The 23,797-nt window shown below is 39.7% G+C and overlaps 1 protein-coding gene across 1 annotated transcript in view; it reads left to right on the top strand.

The window, feature by feature from the left end:
- The window catches only part of ANKFN1 (ankyrin repeat and fibronectin type III domain containing 1), a 144,759-nt gene that overhangs the window by 91,787 nt on the left and 29,175 nt on the right, over positions 1-23,797 (top strand). Inside the window, exons 9-12 of the mRNA XM_070736009.1 lie at positions 8,552-8,651; positions 11,901-12,033; positions 15,737-15,853; positions 21,680-21,895. Coding sequence (XP_070592110.1) covers positions 8,552-8,651; positions 11,901-12,033; positions 15,737-15,853; positions 21,680-21,895 — 566 coding nt within the window. The remainder of the gene's footprint in view (positions 1-8,551; positions 8,652-11,900; positions 12,034-15,736; positions 15,854-21,679; positions 21,896-23,797) is intronic.

Below are 23,797 nucleotides of genomic sequence, written 5' to 3'. Positions count from 1 at the left end.
GGGTGGATGGATGGATAGATAGGATGGATAGATAGGATAGATAGATAGATAGATAGATAGATAGATAGATAGATAGATAGATAGATAGATAGATAGATAGATAGATGATAGGTAGGCAGGCAGGCATGCAGGCAGGCAGACAGATAGATAGATGATAGGTAGGCAGGCAGGCAGGCAGGCAGGCAGACAGACAGACAGATAGATAGATGATAGGTAGGCAGGCAGGCAGGCAGGCAGACAGACAGACAGACAGATAGATAGATGATAGGTAGGCAGGCAGGCAGACAGACAGACAGACAGACAAGACAGACAGACAGACAGACAGACAGACAGACAGACAGACAGACAGACAGACAGATAGATAGATAGATAAAAATAAAAAAATAAAAAAATAAATTTGAGAAACAAAAAGAGGTACTTCATTTATAGGCTTCCAATTTCTTACGCATTCCTCCCTCTTCCTGTCAAACTCTATGGTGATTTCCAAACCAAGCTGTAGAAGAAAAAAGAGAGAGAATTTTAAAATAACTTCAGTGTATTTGCAAGAGAGAATTGGTTGATGACAGAAGGCTTAAACACCTCTCTCTCTCTCCAGTCACTTTTCTTCAGCCAACGGCCTTTCATCTCCTGCCTTCAAATAACTTAGATACAAACTGTGTAGTTCTTTGTCAGTTCTTATGAGAAGGCTTATTTAATTTTAGTGAAATGTATTAAATAAAATATAAATATATTTAAAATAAATAAATTGCTGCCAATTCAGTGAGTGGAGGCAAATTTCTGGCACTGGTTCAAGCGAATCGGTCCCAACTGGCAGCAACCCACCATTGGTACATGGTTTTATCCATCTTCTATAGATTTGGTACTAATGAAAGATACATCCAATGCACAGTGCAGGCAAATAACAACTTTCTCTTTACCCATTAGAAATCCTTTCTAATTTCTCCTCTCCTCATCCACTATGTCAGTTATATTTACTTAATTTAGTGACATAATGAAGATTTGTTTTAATGTCACCTGCCAAACAGTTTAACTACTCAGCATAGAACAGATTTAATGCCTTGTGTCTTTTCATAAAAATTTAAATACTGGCTGGTATTGCCATCAGCATTTTTACTGTTGGAGGATAGCAGTTGAAGGTAATATAGCGGTACCTCTACTTTAGAACTTAATTCGTTCTGTGACCAGGTTCTTAAGTAAAAAAAGTTTGTAAGTAGAAGCATTTTTTCCCATAGGAATCAATGTAAAAGCAAATAATGCATGTAAACCCATTAGGAAAGAAATAAAAGCTCAGAATTTGGGTAGGAGGAGGAGGAGGACAGTTGCTGCCGAAGGAAGAAGGTGAAGTGAGAGGAATCAACAGAATACAAAACTTTAAGGCTTAAAAAAAAAGAGGGACTCTGAGACGGCATGGAGGAGCATGGGCCTCCCATACACCTGGCACGAGGCTGCCTCCCATACACTGTGCCAGAGAGAAAAAGCCAGGCAGGCGAGAGAGGGCAACCTCCCATTCCTTTGACCGAAAAGTGGTTGCTGCTGCTGCTGCTGTTATCTGCTTCCTCTTCCTTCCCATGCTGAAGGGCTCCCCTCTCCTCTCGCTCACTCACTTTGTAGCCGGTGCCTTTCCTTCACTGTGGTGACTCTTCAGTTTGGCTGAAGCCGAGTTGATCTCGCCAGGGCGAAGCATCCCCTTTTGCCTTTCCATGGTCAGACGCTCTTGGAGGCAATCTCGCACTGGGTGTATGGGAGGCAGCGTGAGGGAGCCACCACACCAAAATGTTTTATTCCCTCTCCAAGCGTCCAGAGAAAGGAAAATGCTCCGTTCACTCTGGGCTGCCCAGAGCAAAGGGACTGTTTCTTTTCTCTGGGCCCTGGCAGAGGTTTATTCCCTCTCCAAGCGCCCAGAGAAAGGAAAATACTTTGTTCACTCAGGACTGCCAAAGCCTCCTTAAGCGCCACCGAAAGGCTCCTCTGGCAGCCCAGAAAAGCCCAAGGTGGGCGTGATTAAAGGGGGAATGGCAGGAAACTGGCTGGGCCTTCGTGCCGCTCTCAAATTTGCTGGGAAATTTTTCCAGGCTCGGGTTCTTAAGTAAAAAATGGTTCTTAAGAAGAGGCAAAGAAATCTTGAACACCCGGTTCTTATCTAGAAAAGTTCTTAAGTAGAGGCGTTCTTAAGTAGAAGTACCACTGTACTGTTGGATGACTATACATAATCCTCAACATCATGTGCTTCTCAATTAACCTTTCACATTTACATAATTACAATGCTGTGTTAAATGCTGTAATAAATATGTCTTGGCAACATCATTTTTCTGCTATGTCCTTACAGATTTGCTATTATCTCATTACTTGCCTTTGAGTGAGAGCATTGAATCAATGTACCAGGCAGTTGCATGAGATATATACATTTATTTGCTCACTCATCACACATCAAGTTGCAGAAAAACTATTTTCCAAAGCACTAGAAAGTCAGACAAGAAACAATGGATGGAAATTAATTAAAGAGAGAAGCAACCTAGAATTAAAGAGAGATTTCCTAACAATGGGAACAATTAACCAATTAAATGACTTGCCTTCAGAAGTTGTGGGGCTCCATCACTAGAGGCTTTTAAGAGGAGAATGGACAAATTGTATAAGGTCTCCTCTTTGAGCAGGGAGTTGGATTAGAAAGCCTCCAAGGTCCCTTTCAACTCCGTTATTCTGAAATTGGATGGCTAGGACCAGAAGCAATCAAAGCAAGCTAGGCAATCGCAATGGCAAACTGCATTTTGGTAGTTTCCTGCCAACTCTAGGGAGGTGAGAGTGTACTTCACAGTAGCAGTGGGGAAAGATCTCATATCTATACAAAGGTTGATTTGCCAAAACATGCTGTTGAACTCATGTTTTATTAGTAGATTTTTATTAAACTTTTTTAGAAAATCGAAACCAGAAGCATACAAATCTAATAAATTATATATTATAAATTATATATATATATATATATACACACACACAGTATATATATGTAGATTGTTCTGAGTTCGGGTTTTGCCCTGTGTAATATTTTGCAAAATATTACACAGGGCAAAACCCGAACTCAGAACAATCTACATACATATACCCGTGAAAATTTACGAGAGAATTAGCAGTTGAGCCACCAGACCTTGATCCCTCCAGCTCTGTACCAGGGAGGGGCTATATGTTTTTTTTATGTCGGATCACCCTGGTATATTGAAGGAACGTCACAGCTCCTTTTTGCCTCTAGGCCCAACCCAGGACCATTTCAAGGCAGTTAATTTATTCATAGCCGACAACTATATTCTGTATGTATCAAATGTTTTGATATATTTGATATATATAATACCATCAGCAGATTATTACTTCAAGTAAAGACAAGCAGAAGTTAATTTCATTTCAGCAGAGCAGACAAGCAAAAGAGAGTGTACAGAGCCATGCCCAGCCTTGAGCTTCTCAGTTTCGATTCTCTGCACAGACTCAGAAATGGTTAGCTCCCATTGCCTGACTTAGTTGCTATGCCTATTTATTGGCTGACCTTGTTACCATTGGCTCTCGCACTTCATGAATATCTTAACAGCTTTGCACTGATCAACAGACAGAACCATGTTACCCAGAAATAACAGAATGTCCATAAAACTCTTAGACCTTGGTTTAAAAATGGATTGATATTAATAGGATTGTAGCCTTCTCACATGAAATCTCATTTGAGAAAATCTCATGCATGATGACCGGGCAGAGGAGATTGCTGAATTTAAGAGAATTTAAGAATTTAAACTTATTTTGTTTGATCTAGCAAGGCTCTTTTTATTTTCTTATGCTAAGGGTTTTTTTCCCGTTTTATGGCTTTATAGCTCGTTCGCCTTATCATTTATTGATGCTGCTTTGTTTTTGGATACAGCTTTGCTGTCATACAATTACTGTAGTATCACACTATGTTATTTATTAGCTAATTAAATGGTAGGCTTTTCAATGTTTCTTCCTGTGGATCTCAAATTATTTTTTAATCCCACTTGAGTATTTCTGGCCCCTGTTTATTCAAGATTATAAAAACAAAGCCTATCATCAGGGTGGGAATAGCTGTGACAGTTGCTAGTGTTTTGGTTCTTTAGTCATGGCCATTAAGGTCCTCATGGAGTGAAGCCAAATCATTTGATTAACCAAGTGGTGTACTTTTTCTCTGTAAACGCACCCTGCATTACTGCGTTACCCACTCTGCAATTGTATCAATAAAATAATTATTGATATAATTGCATCATAGGTTTTTTTCCATAATTCATTATAAAGAAGGAGGGAGCAATATACTGTACATATGAATTTTTATTATAATAGTAAAAACTAATAGCAATACCACTTAGACTTATATACCGATTCACAGTGCTTTACAGCCAGTGAAGGGCTACCAAAAATTTTACTACCACACTGTGGGTGTGGCTTATGCAGGATACCCTGCATTTTCTTTCAACATCTTTCAGTGGAAATTGGGTGCTCTGGGGTAGAGCTCCATTTTCACTATCCCACTGCATTCCCCCCTGTCTGGGCAGCAGCCCACCCCTGTTTACAGCCCTCTCTAAGTGGTTTACAAAGTCAGCATACTGCCCCCAAAGATCTGGGTCCTCATGTTACCAACGTTGGAAGGATGGAATACAAAATAAACTTTAAAAAAGAAGAATATAAACTAGAAGAAAAATGCAAGAAAAAAGAAAAGAAAGAGAAGCCACTTGTCTCCCAAGTGAAAATAAGCATGAAAAAAAACTGCCAGGATACCATTTTTTATTCTAATCTCCTTCTGCAAAATATAAAATAATAATACGTGTTTTGATTGTTCAGATTTTGAGCAAATAGATCTGCATTTAAACCGAGGAGCAGCTCCTCCTGTATTCTTTGGAACCACTTTAGATCTTGATATATTCCAGATCCAGAATTTTACAGAATCTTGTTCAGCTGCATCTTTCTCTTGTCGCCTAGAGTCAGAAGGGGAATTAGGAGCCAGATTGTAGGGATGAAAGTAAGCCTAGCAGCCATCTCAAATTTAATCAGAATATTTGTGCAGACATTATTTTGACAGTCGAAACAGCTGTTGGAGTAAATAAAAAAAACCTAATTGTCTCTAGCTATTTTTTCTTAACCAAGTACAGTGGGAACAAGCAAGAACTGCAGGGAAAGGAGGATTGCAGTCTTTTAAACTGTGGTTAATCATGAGGTTGCTGTAAATTCCCAACCTTTTTGAATTTGACATGGACAACCTTAGAGGAAAAAGTGCTCTCATCTCCCCAAGTCTATCCATGTCCTCTATCTTCCATGAGTTTAAAAGATTCCTGCGTACTTACTAAAAACAAAACAACCCTTCCCTTTTTTTCTATTATCTTTCTTTTCAATCATCAAAACCCACAAATTCTAAATGTATTTTTTTTAATATATATTTATTAAATTTTTCCTTTAAAAAAAAAAGTACATAATCATATTTACAGATGAATCTACATCGTATATACATTCCTATCGACATTGTCTTCTAATTTCTTTTAGATTTCTTGATGTTTTATTTCAATGCTCCTTTTGAGTTTCTTTTTTTTGTCCATTGGTACCATTTTGTCCAGGTTTCATAATAGTCCGATTCTTTTCGATTATTAAGTTCCATTGTCAATCTGTCCATCTCTGCACAGTCGTATATTTTCTTGATGATCTCATTGTCTTCAGGTAGTTGCGGATTTTTCCAGTTCTGTGCAAATACAATCCTTGCAGCTGTTGTAATATGCAAGCTTAAATATTTTACATTTTTAGAATAGGTACCTCTCATAATACCCAATAGAAAAAATTCTGGCATATATTCTATTTTTGTATTTGTTATTTGACACAATCAATTATTTATTTTTTTCCAGTATTTTCTTGTTTCTGGACATAACCACCATAGGTGAAAGAAGGTGTCTTGAGTGTTTTTACATTTCCAACACGTTGGGCTGTAATCTAAATGTATTTTTTATGCCTCATGCAAAAATTCTATAAGGGGTTTCCAGTCAGCCATAAATGCAGATATTGTACCATATTTTCAGACTGCTTTTTTAGTAGGCAAACGTTTTACAGAACATGTTTTCTGGGAATCCTAAACTGTGGCCTGAATATCTTTATATTTTTATTTCTATCAATAACAGTTAATCAATGGCAGGCTCATTTTCATTAAAGCCGTAGTGTAGACGTTTGTAGTGAGAAACATAAATTATGGTGGGATTTACTTCCATTATTTTCTTCAACCAAAATCTCCCCTCAAAGCTATGTTGAAGAAAATTGTCCTCTTTCTAGATTATACGTTGTGCTTGCTGTCAGTTTTCTTCTTTTCCTTACTACCATATAAAGCCATATTTTAGAATAGAAAACCCGTGAGGTATATACAGGTAGTCCTCAACTTACAACAGTTCATTTGCAATAGTAGCAAATGTCTGTAGCTCAGGCATAGGATGAGGGTGAAGATTCATTCTCTGAGCTTGTGACTTCGTTTCCAAACATTTCATTACCAGACTAGGTAACTTCTTCAGCAGAATTTACGGGATGCCAGTGTCCTTCTGTTTATAAAGGCTTTGTGTGGTCAGTAGGACTTGTGATGGGTCAAGTTTGGGTATGTCAAGTGAAGCTCTTGTAGATTGGTCCTGTCAGGGATCAGGTTTAGTTTATAGTTTAGTTTAGTTTAGTTTAGTTTAGTTTAGTTTAGTTTAGTTTAGTTTAGTTTAGTTTAGTTTAGTTTAGTTTAGTTTAGTTTAGTTTAGCTTAGTTTCTTTGCACCCTCTACAACAAAATTAAATGCCATCTCCAGTGTTCATTATCACCCATCTCCTCCAACTTATATCCGTACGATTTATATTAATATCGATTGTTTCCTGGTTGCTTATTTGAACCCTATGATTCTTGACAAATGTATATCTTCTTTTATGTACACTGAGAGCATGTGCACCAAAGACAAATTCCTTGTGTGTCCAATCACACTTGGCCAATAAAGAATTCTATTCTATTCTATTCTGTAAAATTGAATTGAAAACCAATATTGCATTAAGATTTCATTATACAGTAGAATTCAATATAGTTACTGCCCTGGGATAGAAGCTATTTTTCAGCCTATTCGTCCTTGTTTTTATTATCCTGTACCATCTGCCAGATGGTAATAGCTTAAAAAAAAGAGTGCCCAGGATCAGATGGATTTTTAAGAATGTTTTGAACTTTCTTAAGGCAGCAGGAGTTGTAAAGTTTTTCCAAAGAGGGGAGAGGACAACCAATGACTCTCTGGACAATGACATTAGCCCTCTGGAGTGCTGTCTTTTCAGCCACTGTGCAATTGGCAAACAGGTGCAGTAAGTTAAAATACTCTCTATGGTGCAGTGGTAGAAGGTCATGATCAGGTGGTGAGTCATCAGTGAGAGTCTTGTGATGGGGAAATTACTGGGTTTTTTTCTTTATGGGGTTTCATTTTACAATGTTTTAGTTTAGAAATGTTTGACTTCTTTTATCTTTGTATCTATTTTATTATATTTTTATCACTTTTGTAAGCCACCCTGAGTCCTTTGGGATTGGGCGGCATAGAAGTCAAATAAATAAATAAATAAATAAATAAATAAATAAATAAATAAATAAATAAATAATAAATGAATAAATGAATAAATAAATAAATAAATAAATAAATAAATAAATAAATGGATGGATGGATGGATGGATGGACGGACGGACGGACGGACGGACGGACAAACAAACAAACAAACAAAGTCATTGGGAGGTGACATGCTGGTTGCGGAGAAGTTTGCTTAGGTTGGTTGAGGGTCAGTGCTGTCTCTGGTTGGCTGTGTCTTTGATTTGGATTCTCAGGGTTGGTTCTAGGTCAATGTGTCTGTTGATGGAATTGCTTATGGAGTGCCAGGCTTTGATGAATTAACATGGGTAGTAGCATGGCCCATGTTTTTTGTGTTGCTCCAATCGAACTGGTGCTGTTTGTTGTTGGCATGCTTAGAGGTTAAAAGATTTAAAAAGTTGGGACTGTGGTGTTTGACTGCCAGCGAGGGTTTGTGGATCATGGTTTTTAATTGACATGATGTGTGTCCCATGTAGAATTACAACAGTTCATTTAGTGACCGTTCAAAATTACAACAGGGCTGGAAAAAAGTGAGTTAAGAGTATTTTTCACACTTAACAACCATTGCAGCATCCCCACGGTCAGGTGATCAAAATTCTTGGTAACTGACTCATAGTTATGACCATTGCAGTGTCACAGGGTTATGTGATCACCTTCTGACAAGCCAAATCAGTTGGGAAGCCACATTCATTTTACAACCATATCATGAACTTAACAACTGTGGTTCACTTAATAACTGTAGCAAGGAAGGTTGTAAAATGGAGCAAAATTGACTTAAAAGTCTTGCATTGCAACAAAAATTTGACGCTCAATTGTAGTCATGAAATGAGGACTGTACATAAATGCATTAACTTTATCATTGCCACGGTCACCTCAATAAAAATACACCCAATGCTGCAAAGCCGTGCCAATTTCTTTTACTTTCTCTTGTTTTCTTTTTAAACACTCCAGATAATGTTAAATTGCAGAATGCTGGTCGCAAGCAGTCTGTCTCCAGAAGCCTAAAGCATCTCTTCCATTCTTCAAACAAGTTTGTGAAAACTTTGAAAAGGTTTGTTTGATTTAACAGAATCACGGTTTTGTATTTGAAACTGCCAGAAGTCTTTCTCTTACATAATCTGCATTCTGTACTCTGAAGTTGTTTAGTATTTTGGAAAATACTACAAGCTTAGCTAAGACGGTAACCACAGCAGGAGTTGGGAAAAATGTGCTAAGATATATAAGGATCTTTACCCAAATTTCAGCTTTCATTTCTATTGCAGCTCATGTCTCTTCAGTATAAAGTCTCTTAGCTGGAAAGGCAGTCATTAATTCAATTCAGTACAATTCTCCCCGAAAACAAAGGGTAAAGATGAGAAAACCCCGTGCACACAGACCTATATCCTGGCTAATACCCAGCTTCTGACATTATCAATTTAAGGTTTCCAATTCTAGCTAAAACCACTCTTGAAGATTCCTCTCCCATTCAATTAATATAAGCATTCAACACTTGTAAAAATGCATGTGTTATGCCCAAAACAGATCCCAAAATATGTCCAGGTCAGGAGAAGTTGATGATGCTTTACAATGTTCTTCAAAAAGTGATGTGTGTACATCTGCATATTATTATTATTATTATTATTATTATTATTATTATTATTATTATTTTGCTCTTGGATTGAAATTTCTGCACAGCTTTAATAAGTCCATGTAAAGGAAAAGGAATGAAAGCGTGAACTGGATGCATAGGAGATAAAAGGAATAGGTAGGGTAGAGATGGAAAGGAAGAAGGAAAGGGGAAGGGGGAAGGGAAGGGAGAGGAGGAGAGAGAGTAAGGGGAAGGGAGGGGAGGGGAAGAGAGGAGAGGAAAGGAGAGGAGGGGAAGGAAAGGAAAGGAAAGGAAAGGAAAGGAAAGGAAAGGAAATCTGAGTGTGACAAAAAAGATTAAACTTAGCAACCAAGCAGCCCCTTCTAAACAGCAGCAGATCTTCAGAGCAATCTTCAAAAGCAGTCATGCTTCCTGGTGGCTCTGTTCACTTGCCTGATCCTTTGTTTCAACAGCTTCTTTATTCTTACAAGCAACATAAGACCCTCTAATTTCACAGGTAATGATGCGTCTCCTTGACAAATTCCGGGAGCTTTTGAGTCAGGCTAAAACCACATGCATGAAAAGGTAAAGATAACCTTGGGTCAAGCTTAACACTTGGTGGCTACCGGGACACATCCATTTTGTTTTCTCGGTAACAGTATGAGAGCGGTTTGCCACGGCGTCCTTCCTGGGTGTTTTTTAAATTTCCCAGTCCAAACAACCAGGCTGATAATCTCCCATCCAAGAAGGCCCATCCTGCTAAGCTTCTAAGCTCTGACAAAGCCAGCAACCCGCTAAGACCAATCAAAGGCATGCTTACCAGGAATATGTACCTTTGAATACCATCTGTATAGGATTTGTCCCTCATGTACCATCTAGAAAGAAAAAAAGATAAATGCAGGTTATCCCTGCTATCTAATTTCTCACCGTGAAGCCAATTTGTCCCTATTTTATACCATTTGGGCCAGTAGTTATTTAGATGGTAGACAATTACAGTAATCTTCCTCAACTAATGTCTTCCAGAAAGGTTGTGTGTCAGCTTCCATGCTGGCTAGGAGGCTTATAGGAATTGTTCTAGTATTTGGAGAGCCTCGGATTAGGCAAGGCTGACTTTACCCTTTATTCTCTAATAAGTGATGGATTGTTTGTCAGGGGAGTGAAAAGTTGGAGCCGTCTCTCCACTCCTTTCTGCCCTTTTTCCCATCCTTCTGGGTGGACATGGGATGGATTGAGAGCCACAGAAAGGGCAGAGAAAAGGCTTTCTAGTGAAGCCATTTTTTTCTCTAGAATATTGTCCTTAGTCTCAGAAGTGAGGAGAGTTAATTCTCTGTCCGGTAAACAAGTTTATGACGTGAAAGCGAAGATTGTTAAATGGATCACTTGTGTGAATTAGGAAGTTTTCTTAATATATCTGAGTCTCAGTAGAACATCAGCACAACAACTTGCCTCCAGAAGTTATGAATGCTCCAACACTAGAAATTTTTAAGAAGACATTGGATATCCATTTGCCTGATGTGATGTAGGATTTCCTGTCTGACCAGGGGGTTGGACTAGAAGACCTCCAAGGTCCCTTCTGTTGTAGTGTTAGTTCTCTCCTTCCTCCAATCAATTAAGTTAGTATCTTTCAACCTTGGCACCTTTAACATGGATGGACTTTAATTCTCAGAGCGCTGGACTTGATTTTAAGTTGCCAGTTCCTATAGTCACTGTATTCTTTTCCCGTAACAACTTCTTTGTACATCCTTCTGAGTTCTGCATTTTTGACAACAATCAGGTTTTCAAAGACAATCTGGAGCAATATGCAAGATTTTCTGGAAAAACAAAATTATGGGTGCTAGAAAGAAACTGGAAACATATTGATGTTGCCATTGTGATTAAAAAAACTAAGTTAAAAGTAGAAAAAGACAGATTATGATAATCAGATAAAAAGGCAAGTAATGATAATTGACTCATATTTCATTTGAAATATTTTAAAACAATAACAATAATTTTAAATCTAAAGGAATATTTTACTTAAGAAAATGACTACCAAAAGAAGATAACTTGTTGGTTTTTTTCACATTTCACTAATAAAAAGTAAACTCTTCAAGTAAAAAACTTAACTTCTGGTAATTTTATAAGTACATTGGATATATCCATATACTATAGTTTTCTTAGCAACTAAACCAGTGGTTTGCTGCTGTTGTTTTCAGCTTCCCAAATTAGTCTACAATAGTCTTTCTTAAACTTGGCAACTTGAAGATATGTGAACTTCATCTTACAGAATCCCCCTGCCATCTCAGGAATCGAAGTCCATACCTCTTCAAGTTGCTGAGGTTGAGAAACAATGATGTACAGATTTGGGATTCTTAAACATCTCCCATCCAAATACTACCCGGGCTTTACCTTTTCAGGTCCAAAAAAGGTTATTTAGCTCTCAGAATCTGACACACCATGTTGATTTGTCTTTTCCAAATCCAAATATTTTGCTACTACTTATCCAAGCATAATTCAGATGAAAATGACATGCTGAGTAACTTTACCCATGCATTTGTGGTGTTATATTGCAGATTTGTTACTGATCACATTTCTGGGAAATTCTCCTTCTTGGGAGCAATGATTGAATTCTAAGTGCTAGGCCAGTTTAGAGGTTCATAAAGACTTCTTGCATTGCAAAATGCAAATCCACTGTCTTTTTTGGAATAGATACCTAATTGTTCTCTTTTTTCATTCTTCTCATTTATTTGAATGCAGAGGGCTTTATTTTGCTGTGATCTTTTATTACAAAGACAACATGTTAGTAACCAATGAAGATCACATACCAATAGTGGAAATTGATGATTCTCACGCCAGTTCTATTATGCAAGATTTTCTCTGGTTCACAAAGGTAAGCCCTTTTCTCCCTTTGTTGAACTCCTCCAGGTAGGAGAATATTTATTTATTTTATTTATTTATTAATCAGATTTGTATGCTGCCCCTCTCCGTAGACTCAGGGCGGCTAACAGCAATAATAATACAATGTAAACAAATCTAATATTTAAGTTAATTTTAAAAATCCCAATTTAAGAAACCAGTCATACATATTGACATACCATGCATAAATTTTATAAGCCTAAGGGGAAGGGAAAGTCTCAATTCCCCCATGCCTGACGACAGAGATGGGTTTTAAGGAGTTTACGAAAGGCAAGGAGGGTGGGGGCAACTCTGATATCTGATATTCCTGGGCTTATCCTCACCCTCTATTTTTCTTTATACACAAACAGTCTTTCTTAGCCTCGTGCATGCATGCATGCATGCATGAGTGGTGTGAGGACACACTGTTGTGAGCCCTGCTGGATGGAGGGCAGAATCTGTGACCCCCTCCAGGATCTGGACTCCAGATCCAATCAGCCCCAACAATCATGACCATAGTCATGTAGGAGGACCACATGTTGAACAATCCCTTAGAACTGAATGGCCAAAATCAATTTTCCATGGTTGCATTTTAAGATGAAATTGGGTAGCCAACTAGATTGAATCCTTTGTAAATCTAGAGGCCAAAGACTAATGAAGGATCAAAAGGTTTATATTATATACAGCTACAGAACACCATAAATATCACATTCATAAAATCTGAATGTGTTATAATTGTATAGAAAGCATGCATAAGGTTGACTTAGCCTTCCATCCTTCAGAGGTTGCTAAAATGAAGACCCAGGTTATTGGGGGCCATATGGTGACTCTGTAAACCCCTTAGAGAGGGCTGAAAAGCATTATGAAGTTGTATATACCATAAATCTATGTGCTAGTGCTAGCACTATGCAATAACAGCCACTTTATAAAGCAAAGAAAATATGCAGACAAAGTGGAAAGATTGAATATTGCCCCGTATCCAGATCATATCTCTTTGCAGTACTGCATTCCAGGCACTTTTCTCTCATTGAAGATTTATTTCACATTGTAGCCTGTTTGCAAAAGACCCATAACTCCTACATACATATCCATTTCAGGTAGTAGATGGTGAAGATGTGCTCACCCTAGTATAGTCTTAAGCTCCTCTTTTCTTTCAGTGCAATCAAAGGAATGCTGTCTTTAAACTGGTGAATTTAGTAGTGACATTGCATCTCATTTAATCCTAAAGGTGTGGAACGGGGAGGAAAGCTGCCATTTAAAGGGGGAGAATTTGGGGTTTCTGTGCTGCGTACTGGAGGGTGACCTTAAATTACTGAGGATAGTTACATCTGTCTAAGAGGAAGGGGTGCATGCTGCAAAACTGGTTTCCAATCTTTCAATTTCAGTAAAATAAAAATAGGTTGGAAGCAAACGCATTCTCCGTTGGTGTTATAGCTAAGATATCTTCACATAGGTATCATAATATACTGGTAATGGACTCTTGCTTGTATCAACACTATTTTTCTATAACTATTTCTAGAAATTAGTATTAGTATTAAAATGGGTATGCTGCCTGGCTCCCAATGACTACAGACAGGTCACAAGCAGGAACATTTGTTTAAAAATACAATAAGAGACAAAAGAATAAAGAAGACAACAACCAGAGAGGAACAAAAAAGAAACAAAGCCACACAATCCAAAGGGGGTTCACTCACTTTTGTCAAAGGCTTGAGCAAAAAGTCAAGACTTCAAGTCCCTTAGAAACACTAGCAGGGTGAGACCCACTGAGATTTTTTAATTCCCTCAACACTGTCAAACCTTTTACTAAGTCTGCACTTCTATTTCTACTAGGGTTTTTTTTCTCATCATTCCTATCGCCCTTTTCCTCCCACTTAGGACTGTATGACTGTAACTTGTTGCTTGTATCCTAAGATTTTTATCAATATTGATTGTTTCTTCATTGCTTATTTGACCCCTCTGACAATCATTAAGTGTTGTACCATATGATTCTTGAGAAATCTATATTTTCTTTTATGTACACTGAGAGCATATGCACCAAAATAAATTCAATGTGTGTCCAATTACACTTGGCCAATAAAGAATTCTGTTCTATTCTATTTTGGGAGGCCCTCATTTAAGAGGTCAGGTGATGCTGCAGAGAAGGTGGGCTTCAGTTGACAGATTTCATTGTTTAATTGAAGGAATCCAGGGTGTACCGACCCTGCAAGATTAAATTGGACAGGAAGTGACTATGAGAGATATATGTCACTCAGTAATCAGGTCCCAGGCCATGAACACTTCATAGGTAATAACAACCAATTCCCCTTGTAAGAAAAAGGGCAACTCACAAAACATTGTAGATGAATTGAAGCTTCTGGGTAGTGTTCAAGGACAGCCCCATGAACAATCTGTTGTAGCTGTCAGGCCATGAAGAGATGACCCCAGGGCATGAATGACTCTCTGAAGAGCTTTCTGACCTAGGAAAAGGTGCAACTGACATATCAGATAAAGTTATTGAAAGGCCTTCCTTTCAATACTCTAGAACAGTGGTTCTCAACCTTTCTAATGCCGCAATCCCTTAATACAGTTCCTCATGCTGTGGTGACCCCCAACCATAGGTCTAGCACCAATTCTCCCAACAAAGCTTTAAGCTGATTGGCAGGAAGGTCAGAGGGACACCCCCATTGTAAACCCCTGATTGGTTGGATTGTAAAAATATGTTCCAAGGTTCCACAATAGAAGCTTTAGTTCCTAACTCCATGGGAAATTTGTCTTTTTCCAGGGTATTAGGTGACCCCTGTGAAATGGCCGTTCGATCCCCCAAAGGTGTCCCAACTCCCTGGTTGAGAACCACTGCTCTAGAAGGAGGTGCAACCCCATCCACAGTCAGAGATGGAATATTCCCAAATCCATGGTATGATGGGATAGAAAATGGGAAATATAGAGACTGGACAATAACTATAAACAGCTGTTGGATTAAAGAACAGCCTGTGGAGGAGGGGTAGGAGAAGGATCAACCCTTCTGTCAAAGAGACCAACACCATAGGATAGGTCCAACTGCAGAATGTTTCCTTGGCCACTTTTATGACCCAGATCCAATAAACAGGTAGTTGTGCTTCTAGGAGAGAGGATCCTAGCCTCTTCCTCGGGAATCATTGGCTGAAACCTATTCCAGATCATAACCCAATGTTGTTGATGTCTTGTCCCCACAAACCAGTTTTAATTGATCCAAGATTAAAATAAATCCGCTGGAGTCCCTTTCTTCCTATTAATTTGTAAGGGTACATAATGGATCTTGGATTTCTTAAACTGCTAATGCCGATAAGTATTGGCACTGAAATTAACTGAAGTCCAATTGGAAGGAAAGACCCTTAAGAATGCTCAGGATGTTTAATACAAGTCAGAGGATCAGATGCAAAAGTACTTCCTCCTCTCTCCCCATGTTGCCTTCCAGCCTTGGCTGATCATTTTCTTAGAATGGCACCCAGGTGCATTAAGAGAAATAAATGGTGTGTATGCCTATTAGATGCAACACAACTCTGCTCACTTAATAACTTCTTGTCAATACACTGCCACCCACAGAATCATGGCATGAACAACAGCTACTTTGGGGGAAGACAATATTTATTTTTTCATTCATCTTTCCTGCCTTTTTCTCTCCCACCTTCCCCACTCCCTAAACTTCCTGCACACTGCCAATTGTGCTCTGTATTTTGCAGCTGTCTTGTATGTGGGATGAGATCAGATGGCTGAGGCAGAACATGTCTGTCTCTATGTCCTCCTCCACAGCACTCCAAGCCAGGCAGAAAATGCTGTCTGCAGCAGCCCAGTTACAGGTGAGTGGTAGTGCCTGCTTTCCGTGGCATATCTCGGCGAGGGTACAGTCTCCAAAGGAATCAGCTGCCAGCTGCCCCCTGCTTTAGCACTTCCTTCTGCCGTGGCCTCAAGGGAAGAATTATACGCTGTGAGGCAGGAAAGTAGCAGCACGGTCTGAGTAAGCCCAGCCAGAGCTAACAGGCCATCAATAAACTTGCAAAATAGGAAGAAGTCAGAGAGAGCAGAATTAAATGTGACACGGTAAATAAATAGTCGCCTGCCCAGGAGGATAATCTGGAAAAGCACATAGCCTGCTCAGTCACATAACTGGTGGAGACACTTGTTTATTCTATTGGCAGCATTCAAGGCAGCAAATCCACGCCAGCATCAAACAAAAAAGCATCCTAGATAATTAATTAGGTGATAAGATAATGATCCCTGGGGCACCTGCCCACAGCCTTAATTCAATGCCCACACTCCCCTTCTCCATGCAGGCACATGTGACCCTCTCACACTGCACCACCCTCGCGCATGACAGCACTTGCTCCCCTGTTTCTCGACTTCCAATGAGCCCCTTAGGCCCTTTTTTCACCATCCCCAGGTGCCAGAGGCTTTCTTTGAGCCTGGGCAGGGCAAAAACTGACTCCTCTGCCCCCCTGGAGGTCCACTGGAGGCCAAAAACACCCTCCCAGAGACTCAGTGCATGCCAAAATAAACTGGAGCTGAACTAGGACAGCAGATATGGCTCTATGTGCCATCTGTGGCACACATGCCATAGGTTCACCATCACGGTGCTAAGGTGTGTTGGCAGATTCATACCTATATGTGCCTCCTAACCTATCAGGCCGATTCAAAAGCTAAATCCCGTACCCCAAATATGCTCTCTGTTTTGCGTGTGTGAAAAATAAACTCCCTAGAAACCTGGTTCTAAATTCCACATGCTTCTTGTTAACATAGATGGACATGTCTAGCTGCAATAACAGGTCTGACTTACAAGCCTTGTGTTTTTTGCAGTCCAGCCCTCCTGGGCAAAGAGAGAGAGAGAGAGCATGCTAATCAAGTCCTTGCAATCTCCAAATGGTTAAAATAAATAAATAAAAAATAAAATTAAGTCTATCTGACTCTAAGCAAATCTGTATACAGGCAGCAAAAGAGCAGAGGGCCCATAAGGATACAGAACGCCTACTGTGTGCCTTGGACAGGGATGCCTAAAGCTAAAATAGCTACTTAAAGCCACTTCTAAATGGCAGCCAGTGTGCCTGGCTGTCCTGAGTGCTTTGGTTATAAACAATCTTAATAATGCTGCTCAGAGGTAAATAGTGTCTGCTAAGTGCAGATAGAGTCAGCTCAGGGTGGCTTTATCTATCCAATGAGAATGTCATTAAGGTTAATGTATAGCCCCTCTGCCTTCATAATGAACAATGTGCCACATTGTCAATTCAGTTTTGCCTTTTAAATCACTCCTCCTGCCCCCCGTTACTTGCATACTGTAGACCTTTTGAAAGCTTCCAGAGTCATGGGCATATTTTAAAAAGCTATGGATCTTTCTTTGAGACATCTGGGCATCTCTTCAGGAGGCACACGCTGGTCCTCAGCCCTAGGTGAGTTACCAGAGAGTACCGAAAAAAAGCTAAACTAGATCTAATCATCTAGAAAGTCTTCATCCCAGTGCTGGGATCAATCCAGAGTTGGCCTGAATGTTCAAAAATTGGCCTGAATTGTCCTGCACAAACCTCCATGACATGCAGCGATCTCCATGAGATGCAATGATAAAGATGCTGAGATGATCCTAAATAACCCTAAATAATATATATATATATTATTCCTGTTGTAAGCCACCCTGAGTCTGCAGAGAAGGATGGCATAGAAATCTAAGTAATAAATAAATTTTATATACATATACATGCACATACACATACACACGCGCGCACACACACACACACACAGCTAAAAAAAAAAGGAACAGCCAAAGAACATATTCTAGATCTGAATGAATGAAATATTCTCATTGAATACTTTGTTCTGTACAAAGGTGAATGTGCACAACAGCATGTGAAATTGATTGTCAATCAGTGTTGCTTCCTAAGTGGACAGTTTGATTTCACAGAAGTTTGATTTACTTGGAGTTATATTGTGTTGTTTAGGTGTTCCCTTATTATTTAGATTTCTATGCTGCCCTTCTCCACATCCAATGTATCCAATGTTTATATCAAAACAAGAAAAAATAAATTATATATGTCCCAGATGATCTGCAATGGGAATGTCAGTCAGAAAGTGCACCAATTTTCCTTCCAAGGTGATTCTGTCTTATTGCCTTTTATTAAGTTTTCATAATTCTGTTGCAATGCTGCTGAGCTCTGCAGGAATGGATTTTGACCTAGAAATTATACATAGTTGTTTTCTGAAATACAGATCTCCCTCTCTCTCTCTTGTATACATGTGTAGTTGATATTACACTTGGCATCAGTCAACTCCCAGTTTTGTGCCTTTCAAAGTCAACCTTAATACTTATGTCATTTAAAATGAAGACTGGATTGAGGGGGTGGTGAGAGATCTGCAGATAAACAGCTCCATCAGTTCTTGTGATCTCAAGTCCAGCATTGTCAATGTGTTGAGTTGTGGGAATAATGACAGGAGACAGTGTTCAAGGAACACTTCTTTACTAGACAACTTCTTTGTACAGTCAGCAACTTGCAGCTTGCCCTTTTATAGGGAGCAGTCAGATGCATCAACCAATAGCATTTGAGCATTCTCCTGTTCAAATGCTGGACCTGGGTGGAACTATGTAGACAGTTTAATACATAACATCCCACCCCTCCTTGATTGGAGCAATCCATGTAGCAAACATAGTCATGCAGGTAGGTAGGCTGTTTGGGAACCCTCCCTGACCCCAGCACAATCACTGGAGAGGCAGCAGCCTGAGCAGACAAGTCTGGTGCTACTTCAAGGTCTCAGCCTGGAACCTCCTGGAAGCTTTTGGGCGTGGCATCTTTAGATTTTGGAACCAGTTCATCATGCGATCATCACTGGACTCCTGGGGCCTCAAGAAGGTCTTCCACATCCATTGGGCTTAAGATAGCTAGGGAAGAAGTATAATTATTTTCTGTTTGTTTTTTGTAAAACGCCCTTTAGACACCTTCTCATTTGATCAATGTGCCATTTCCATTGTCAGCCATCGCTCAGCCTGATTAAGTAGGACATTGGGCCTAGAATTTTCTCAACTTCCCCAGGTAGCCATAGGGACCCCTCAGCGTACTTTTGTGTGAATACTAGGTCTCCTATGGTGAAGGACCTAGTGGTTTGGTTTGGTGTGCTATTGTCTATCGGCATTTAGTTAGGATGCAGGTGGTCTAAGACTGAGTGGAGCCTGCGACCCATGAGTAGTTCAGCCAGGCTGTGGAATGTGGTTATGCAAGGAGTAATATGTTAGCAATAGCACTTTTTAACAGAGCCAGCATATTGCCCCCACAATCCGGGTCCTGGAACAGTAGAAATGTGTCCACCCTGGCCTGCCAATCTCCAGGGCCTAGCTTTCCTAAGGATTACTTGGCTGATCTCACATTCTACAAGGCCATTCGTTGATGGGTAGAACAGTGTGAACATGGCATGGCGGAACTCTAAGTCCACTAGGAACCCCTCAAAGTGGGTTGCAGTGAACTGTGGTCCGTTATGGAACACCAGGACATCTGGTAGTCCATGGGTGATGAGTAGGCATTGGAGCATCAGCAGAGGTTGAGCCCATTAAAAACAGCTTGACCCACTTGGAATACACGACAACCAAAATCATTGAAGGTCTGGCCATGAAAGAGGCCAGCTAAGGCACCAATCTTGTATCAGGGCCCTTGGGGGAGCTGGCTTGGAATCTTGGCAAGGACGACACCATTCTACCAAAGTTTGGATTTCCAAATCTAGATTCAGCCACCAGACATAACTTTTAATCAGGGCTTTTATCTGGACAATCCTCAGATGGCCCTCATGTAGAGTCCTAAGTATGCCAGCATGCAGGCTGAGTGGAATGGCCATACAGTCACCCCATAGGAGGCAGCTTCTTTGCTCTGACAGTTGTGCTGCCTTTGTGTGAAGGGCTTTAATTTGGCTCTGTCAGGTTCCTTTGGCCATCCCTTCCACACCCAGTTTAAAACGTCTTGAGTTAGGGGGATTTGGTCATGTGCCTAGCCACCTCAGCTGAAGTGATGAGGCCAGAGTCTGCAAGGTCAGTGAGAAGGACCAGAGCATCCAGAGAAATGTCAGTTAGTAAGTCCAGCAAGGGGCACCTGTTCAGAGTGTCTGTGTTGCCCATGTCCTTTCTGGGCCAGTACACTAGCCGATAGGAGTAGGCCAACAGAAAAATGGCCCACCTGGCAAAATGAGGGTACAAGACTACTTGAAAGCATTCCCAGCAATGGCTTCTGATCCATTACCAATTCAAAATCCCTCCCAAAAAGATGCCAAAATTAATGGAATTTCTTGACCCCAGCCACAGCAGCAGGGGTGGGCTACTGCCCGGATGGGGGGAAATGCAGTGGGGTAGTGAAAATGGAGCTCCACCCCAGAGCACCCAATTTGCACTGAAAGATGTTGAAAGAAAATGCAGGGCGTCCTGCATAAGCCACGCTTGCAATGTGGTAGTAAAAGGTTTGCTAACCCTTCACTGCATGGCAGCCAAATCCTCCCTGTGCAGTTGGCTATAGTTTCTTTCAGCCCCGGACAGGGTCCTCGAGAAGTACGCGACTGGGGCCTTGGTTCTATTTGGGAGTCTGGTTCAAGACTGCCCCGACACCAAAATGGGAAGTGTCACACACTAGGACCACGGGCAGAGTGCTGTTATATATATCAGGAAACTGTCAGTTGTCAGAAATTGTTTGACGGCCTTAAAGGCCTTGGCTTCCCTGGGTCCCAAATCCATGGGATATTCTTTGCCAGGAATCTGTGCAATGGGTTGGCAATAGTAGCCTTATTGCGCAGAAAGCAGCTATAAAAATAGAGATGCCCAAGGAAGGTTTGGAGCTCAGTTTGATTCTTTGAGATGGGCACTTGGTGAATGCCCCTCAGCTTGCTTTCCGTGGTGTGTGTGCCATTGCAGTTTTGACAGGACCATTCTGACTCAAGAGCAGAGCTGCTCAGAGTCACGGGGAAAGATCAGGGCATTATCAAAATATGGCATGATCCCAGGAATGTTCTGCAATAAGCATTCCATTACACTCTGGAACAACCCTGGGGCCATGATAACTCCAAATTGTAGCCTGTGATACTTGAATGCTCCCCATTTTATCTAATTCCTTTTTTTTTTGTCAACTGATTATTAGCAATGGTATAGAACTTTTCCATCATTTTCTATTTAATGCCATAGAAAAGAACCCAACTCAGTGGTAGAAACCCATACTGTCTCACAGAAGGTCCTAGGCTCCAGTTAAAAACATTTCAGATAGTGGAAGCATTAGGAATCTGCCCCAGGCACTGCTGCTACTTATCAGAGCAGGTAATGCTGAGCTGAATTTAGCAGTGGCTAGATTCAATTCAATTATTATTTTACGTGCATCTCAGTGCTCCATCCAGCATATTCTATTTTGTTAATAAATACTTAATCCCATTGATATAAAGATAGCATAGATATCAATTTGAAATGAACAGAACTGTATTGTTATAATTGCGACTCTGACTTGTGATTTACCAGCCTGCTGAAACAAGAAATGGTCAACATTAAACTAATGATAATTTGAAGGGCATAGATGGTTATGCCGTTTATATTTCTGTAAACAGCTGTTGAAAGCCATTCTGTTATTCAATGAAAATGAGTCAATAGTTGTATTTTTTGAAGTCTTCAACTATTCCTTTTTTAACCACAGAACCTGTTAGGTACACACAACCTGGGCCAAGTCTATTATGAACCAATCAAAGACCGTCATGGCAATGTTATCATAGTGACAATCAGAGAAGTGGAGAGCCTCTATTCCTTTTTTAATGGCAAATGGATGCAGATATCTAAGCTACAAAGCCAGAGAAAATCCCTTTCAACACCTGAGGAACCAACGGCATTAGACATCTTGCTTATCACAATCCAGGTAACCCTCCTGTTCTCCAAATTTCAACAAATAACCAAACATTCCTTCTGGTAAGCTTTCGGGGACTCAGTTGCAGCTTGTCAGGCTCCGTATGCTTCATATTCAGAGGACATATTTGTTGACTTGTTTCAATCTGTCCCTTAGTCAGGAGGTGTAAATACTGGAAATTGGTTCAATTAAAAATGCAGGATTAGCTAATCTTTATTTATTTGATTGACTGATTGATTATGTTTTCCTAGTTCAAAAGACTGTCTCCATCCTGTATCCAAACCAAGTTAATCATACATAGTTCTCTCTAATTTGAAAGCATGAAATGAAAGCCAGCTGGTATCACGATTAGTTTTTGAGTTGAAGTAGGAAATACCACTTCAAGTCCATCCTCACCAGAGGTAGGTTCCTCCCGGTTCACACCGGTTCTATAGAACTGGTAGTAAACTGGTAAACTGGTAGTGATGTCACTCTTTTTTGATTTTTTATATATATATTAATAATTTTCAAATTATATATATGTCACATGTTTTTTTGCTGAATTTGAAAATTAAGGGAGACTAGGATAGATCTATTTCGGCCTTATTTTTGCCTCATCAGCTAGCCATACCCACTGGGACTTGAACCTGCAATATATATATGAATTTTTAACTGGTTATATATGTGTGTGTGTGTGTGAATTTTTCACTGGTTTTTGAGTTTTCAAAAAGTTTTCAAATTGCATGTGAAAGTTTTCACACTGTGCATGCACCGCCATCTTGTTTTTTGCTATTTTTTGCTGGGTTTTGGCACTGTGCATGTACGCATGCATGTAAAGTGAACACACATGAATGCACAATGGGATCGCATGGTGTGCAATGTGTGTGCAGCCATGAAGCATGGCTGGAAGCAAATCAGGGGCAAGGTAAGTTAGAACCCACCCCTGATCCTCACCCATGGAAGTTCAATGGGGCCACAGACACACTCTCTCTGAACCCAACCTATTACACAAGGTCTTATTGGGGGGGAAAAGAAGTGCAAGCCTGGTATTTGCTGCTATGAGGAAGAAGGATCTACATCTAATAAACCAATTAAATGAGTCAATCTTCTATTTATCTTACATGGGAAAAGATATATATAATTATAATTGATTGTGTATTTTAGACCAATACCTTCTCACTTCAGGACATAACCAACACATATGAAAAAAGTTGCCATGTATTTTTTTTACATTTCCAAGTCAGGTTCAAATTTGGGTAAATTTTTGCTAATCTAACTGGGGCTAAGTGCCATCAATAAACATTTTATAATAATTTTCTTTATGTGATACCAGTTTTGTTAATCTAAGATTTCTGACCCATACTTGTTCCCAGTCCGCCAAGTCGATATTGTGTTCTATATTTTGTGAACATGTGATGATGGGTCCCTTATCTATATCTTCAGTTCTTTCAAATTGTAGAAAATAGTTATAAAATTTGGAGATGATTTTATTTTCTGGCCCTGTCAACAATTTGTCTAGTGTTTTTAGTTGTGTTTTGATTTTGTCTTCTTCCAGGTCTTTTTTATATCGGGACTGAATTTATGCCGATATTTATATTTTGTTTACCTAGTTCTTCTCTACTTTTTAATTTTCCTGCTCCATCCAAGATATCCTTGTATTTAATCATTTTGTTACTATCTATTGTATTTGGATGTATGATTGCTTCCATTGTGAACAGCCAATCTGGAATTTTGATATAATGTTTTTTTCTTTATTTCCCACCAAATTGTGTTTAATGCATCTCTAATGATATGTCTATGGAAGTATTTAGGAATTTTATCTTTACTCCATAAAAAGGAGTGCTATCCAGTAAATATGTCATGGCCTTCTAGGGGAAAAGTGCGACTGTTGTTTAAGTTGATCCAGTCCCTTATTCATGTTAATGATGCTGCCTT

This window comes from Erythrolamprus reginae, chromosome 2 (genome assembly GCF_031021105.1).
Source record: "Erythrolamprus reginae isolate rEryReg1 chromosome 2, rEryReg1.hap1, whole genome shotgun sequence".
In the NCBI taxonomy this organism is placed as follows: Eukaryota; Metazoa; Chordata; class Lepidosauria; order Squamata; family Dipsadidae; genus Erythrolamprus; species Erythrolamprus reginae.
Note: the sequence above shows the minus strand (reverse complement) of the source record. Positions and strands in the feature narration are given on the sequence as shown.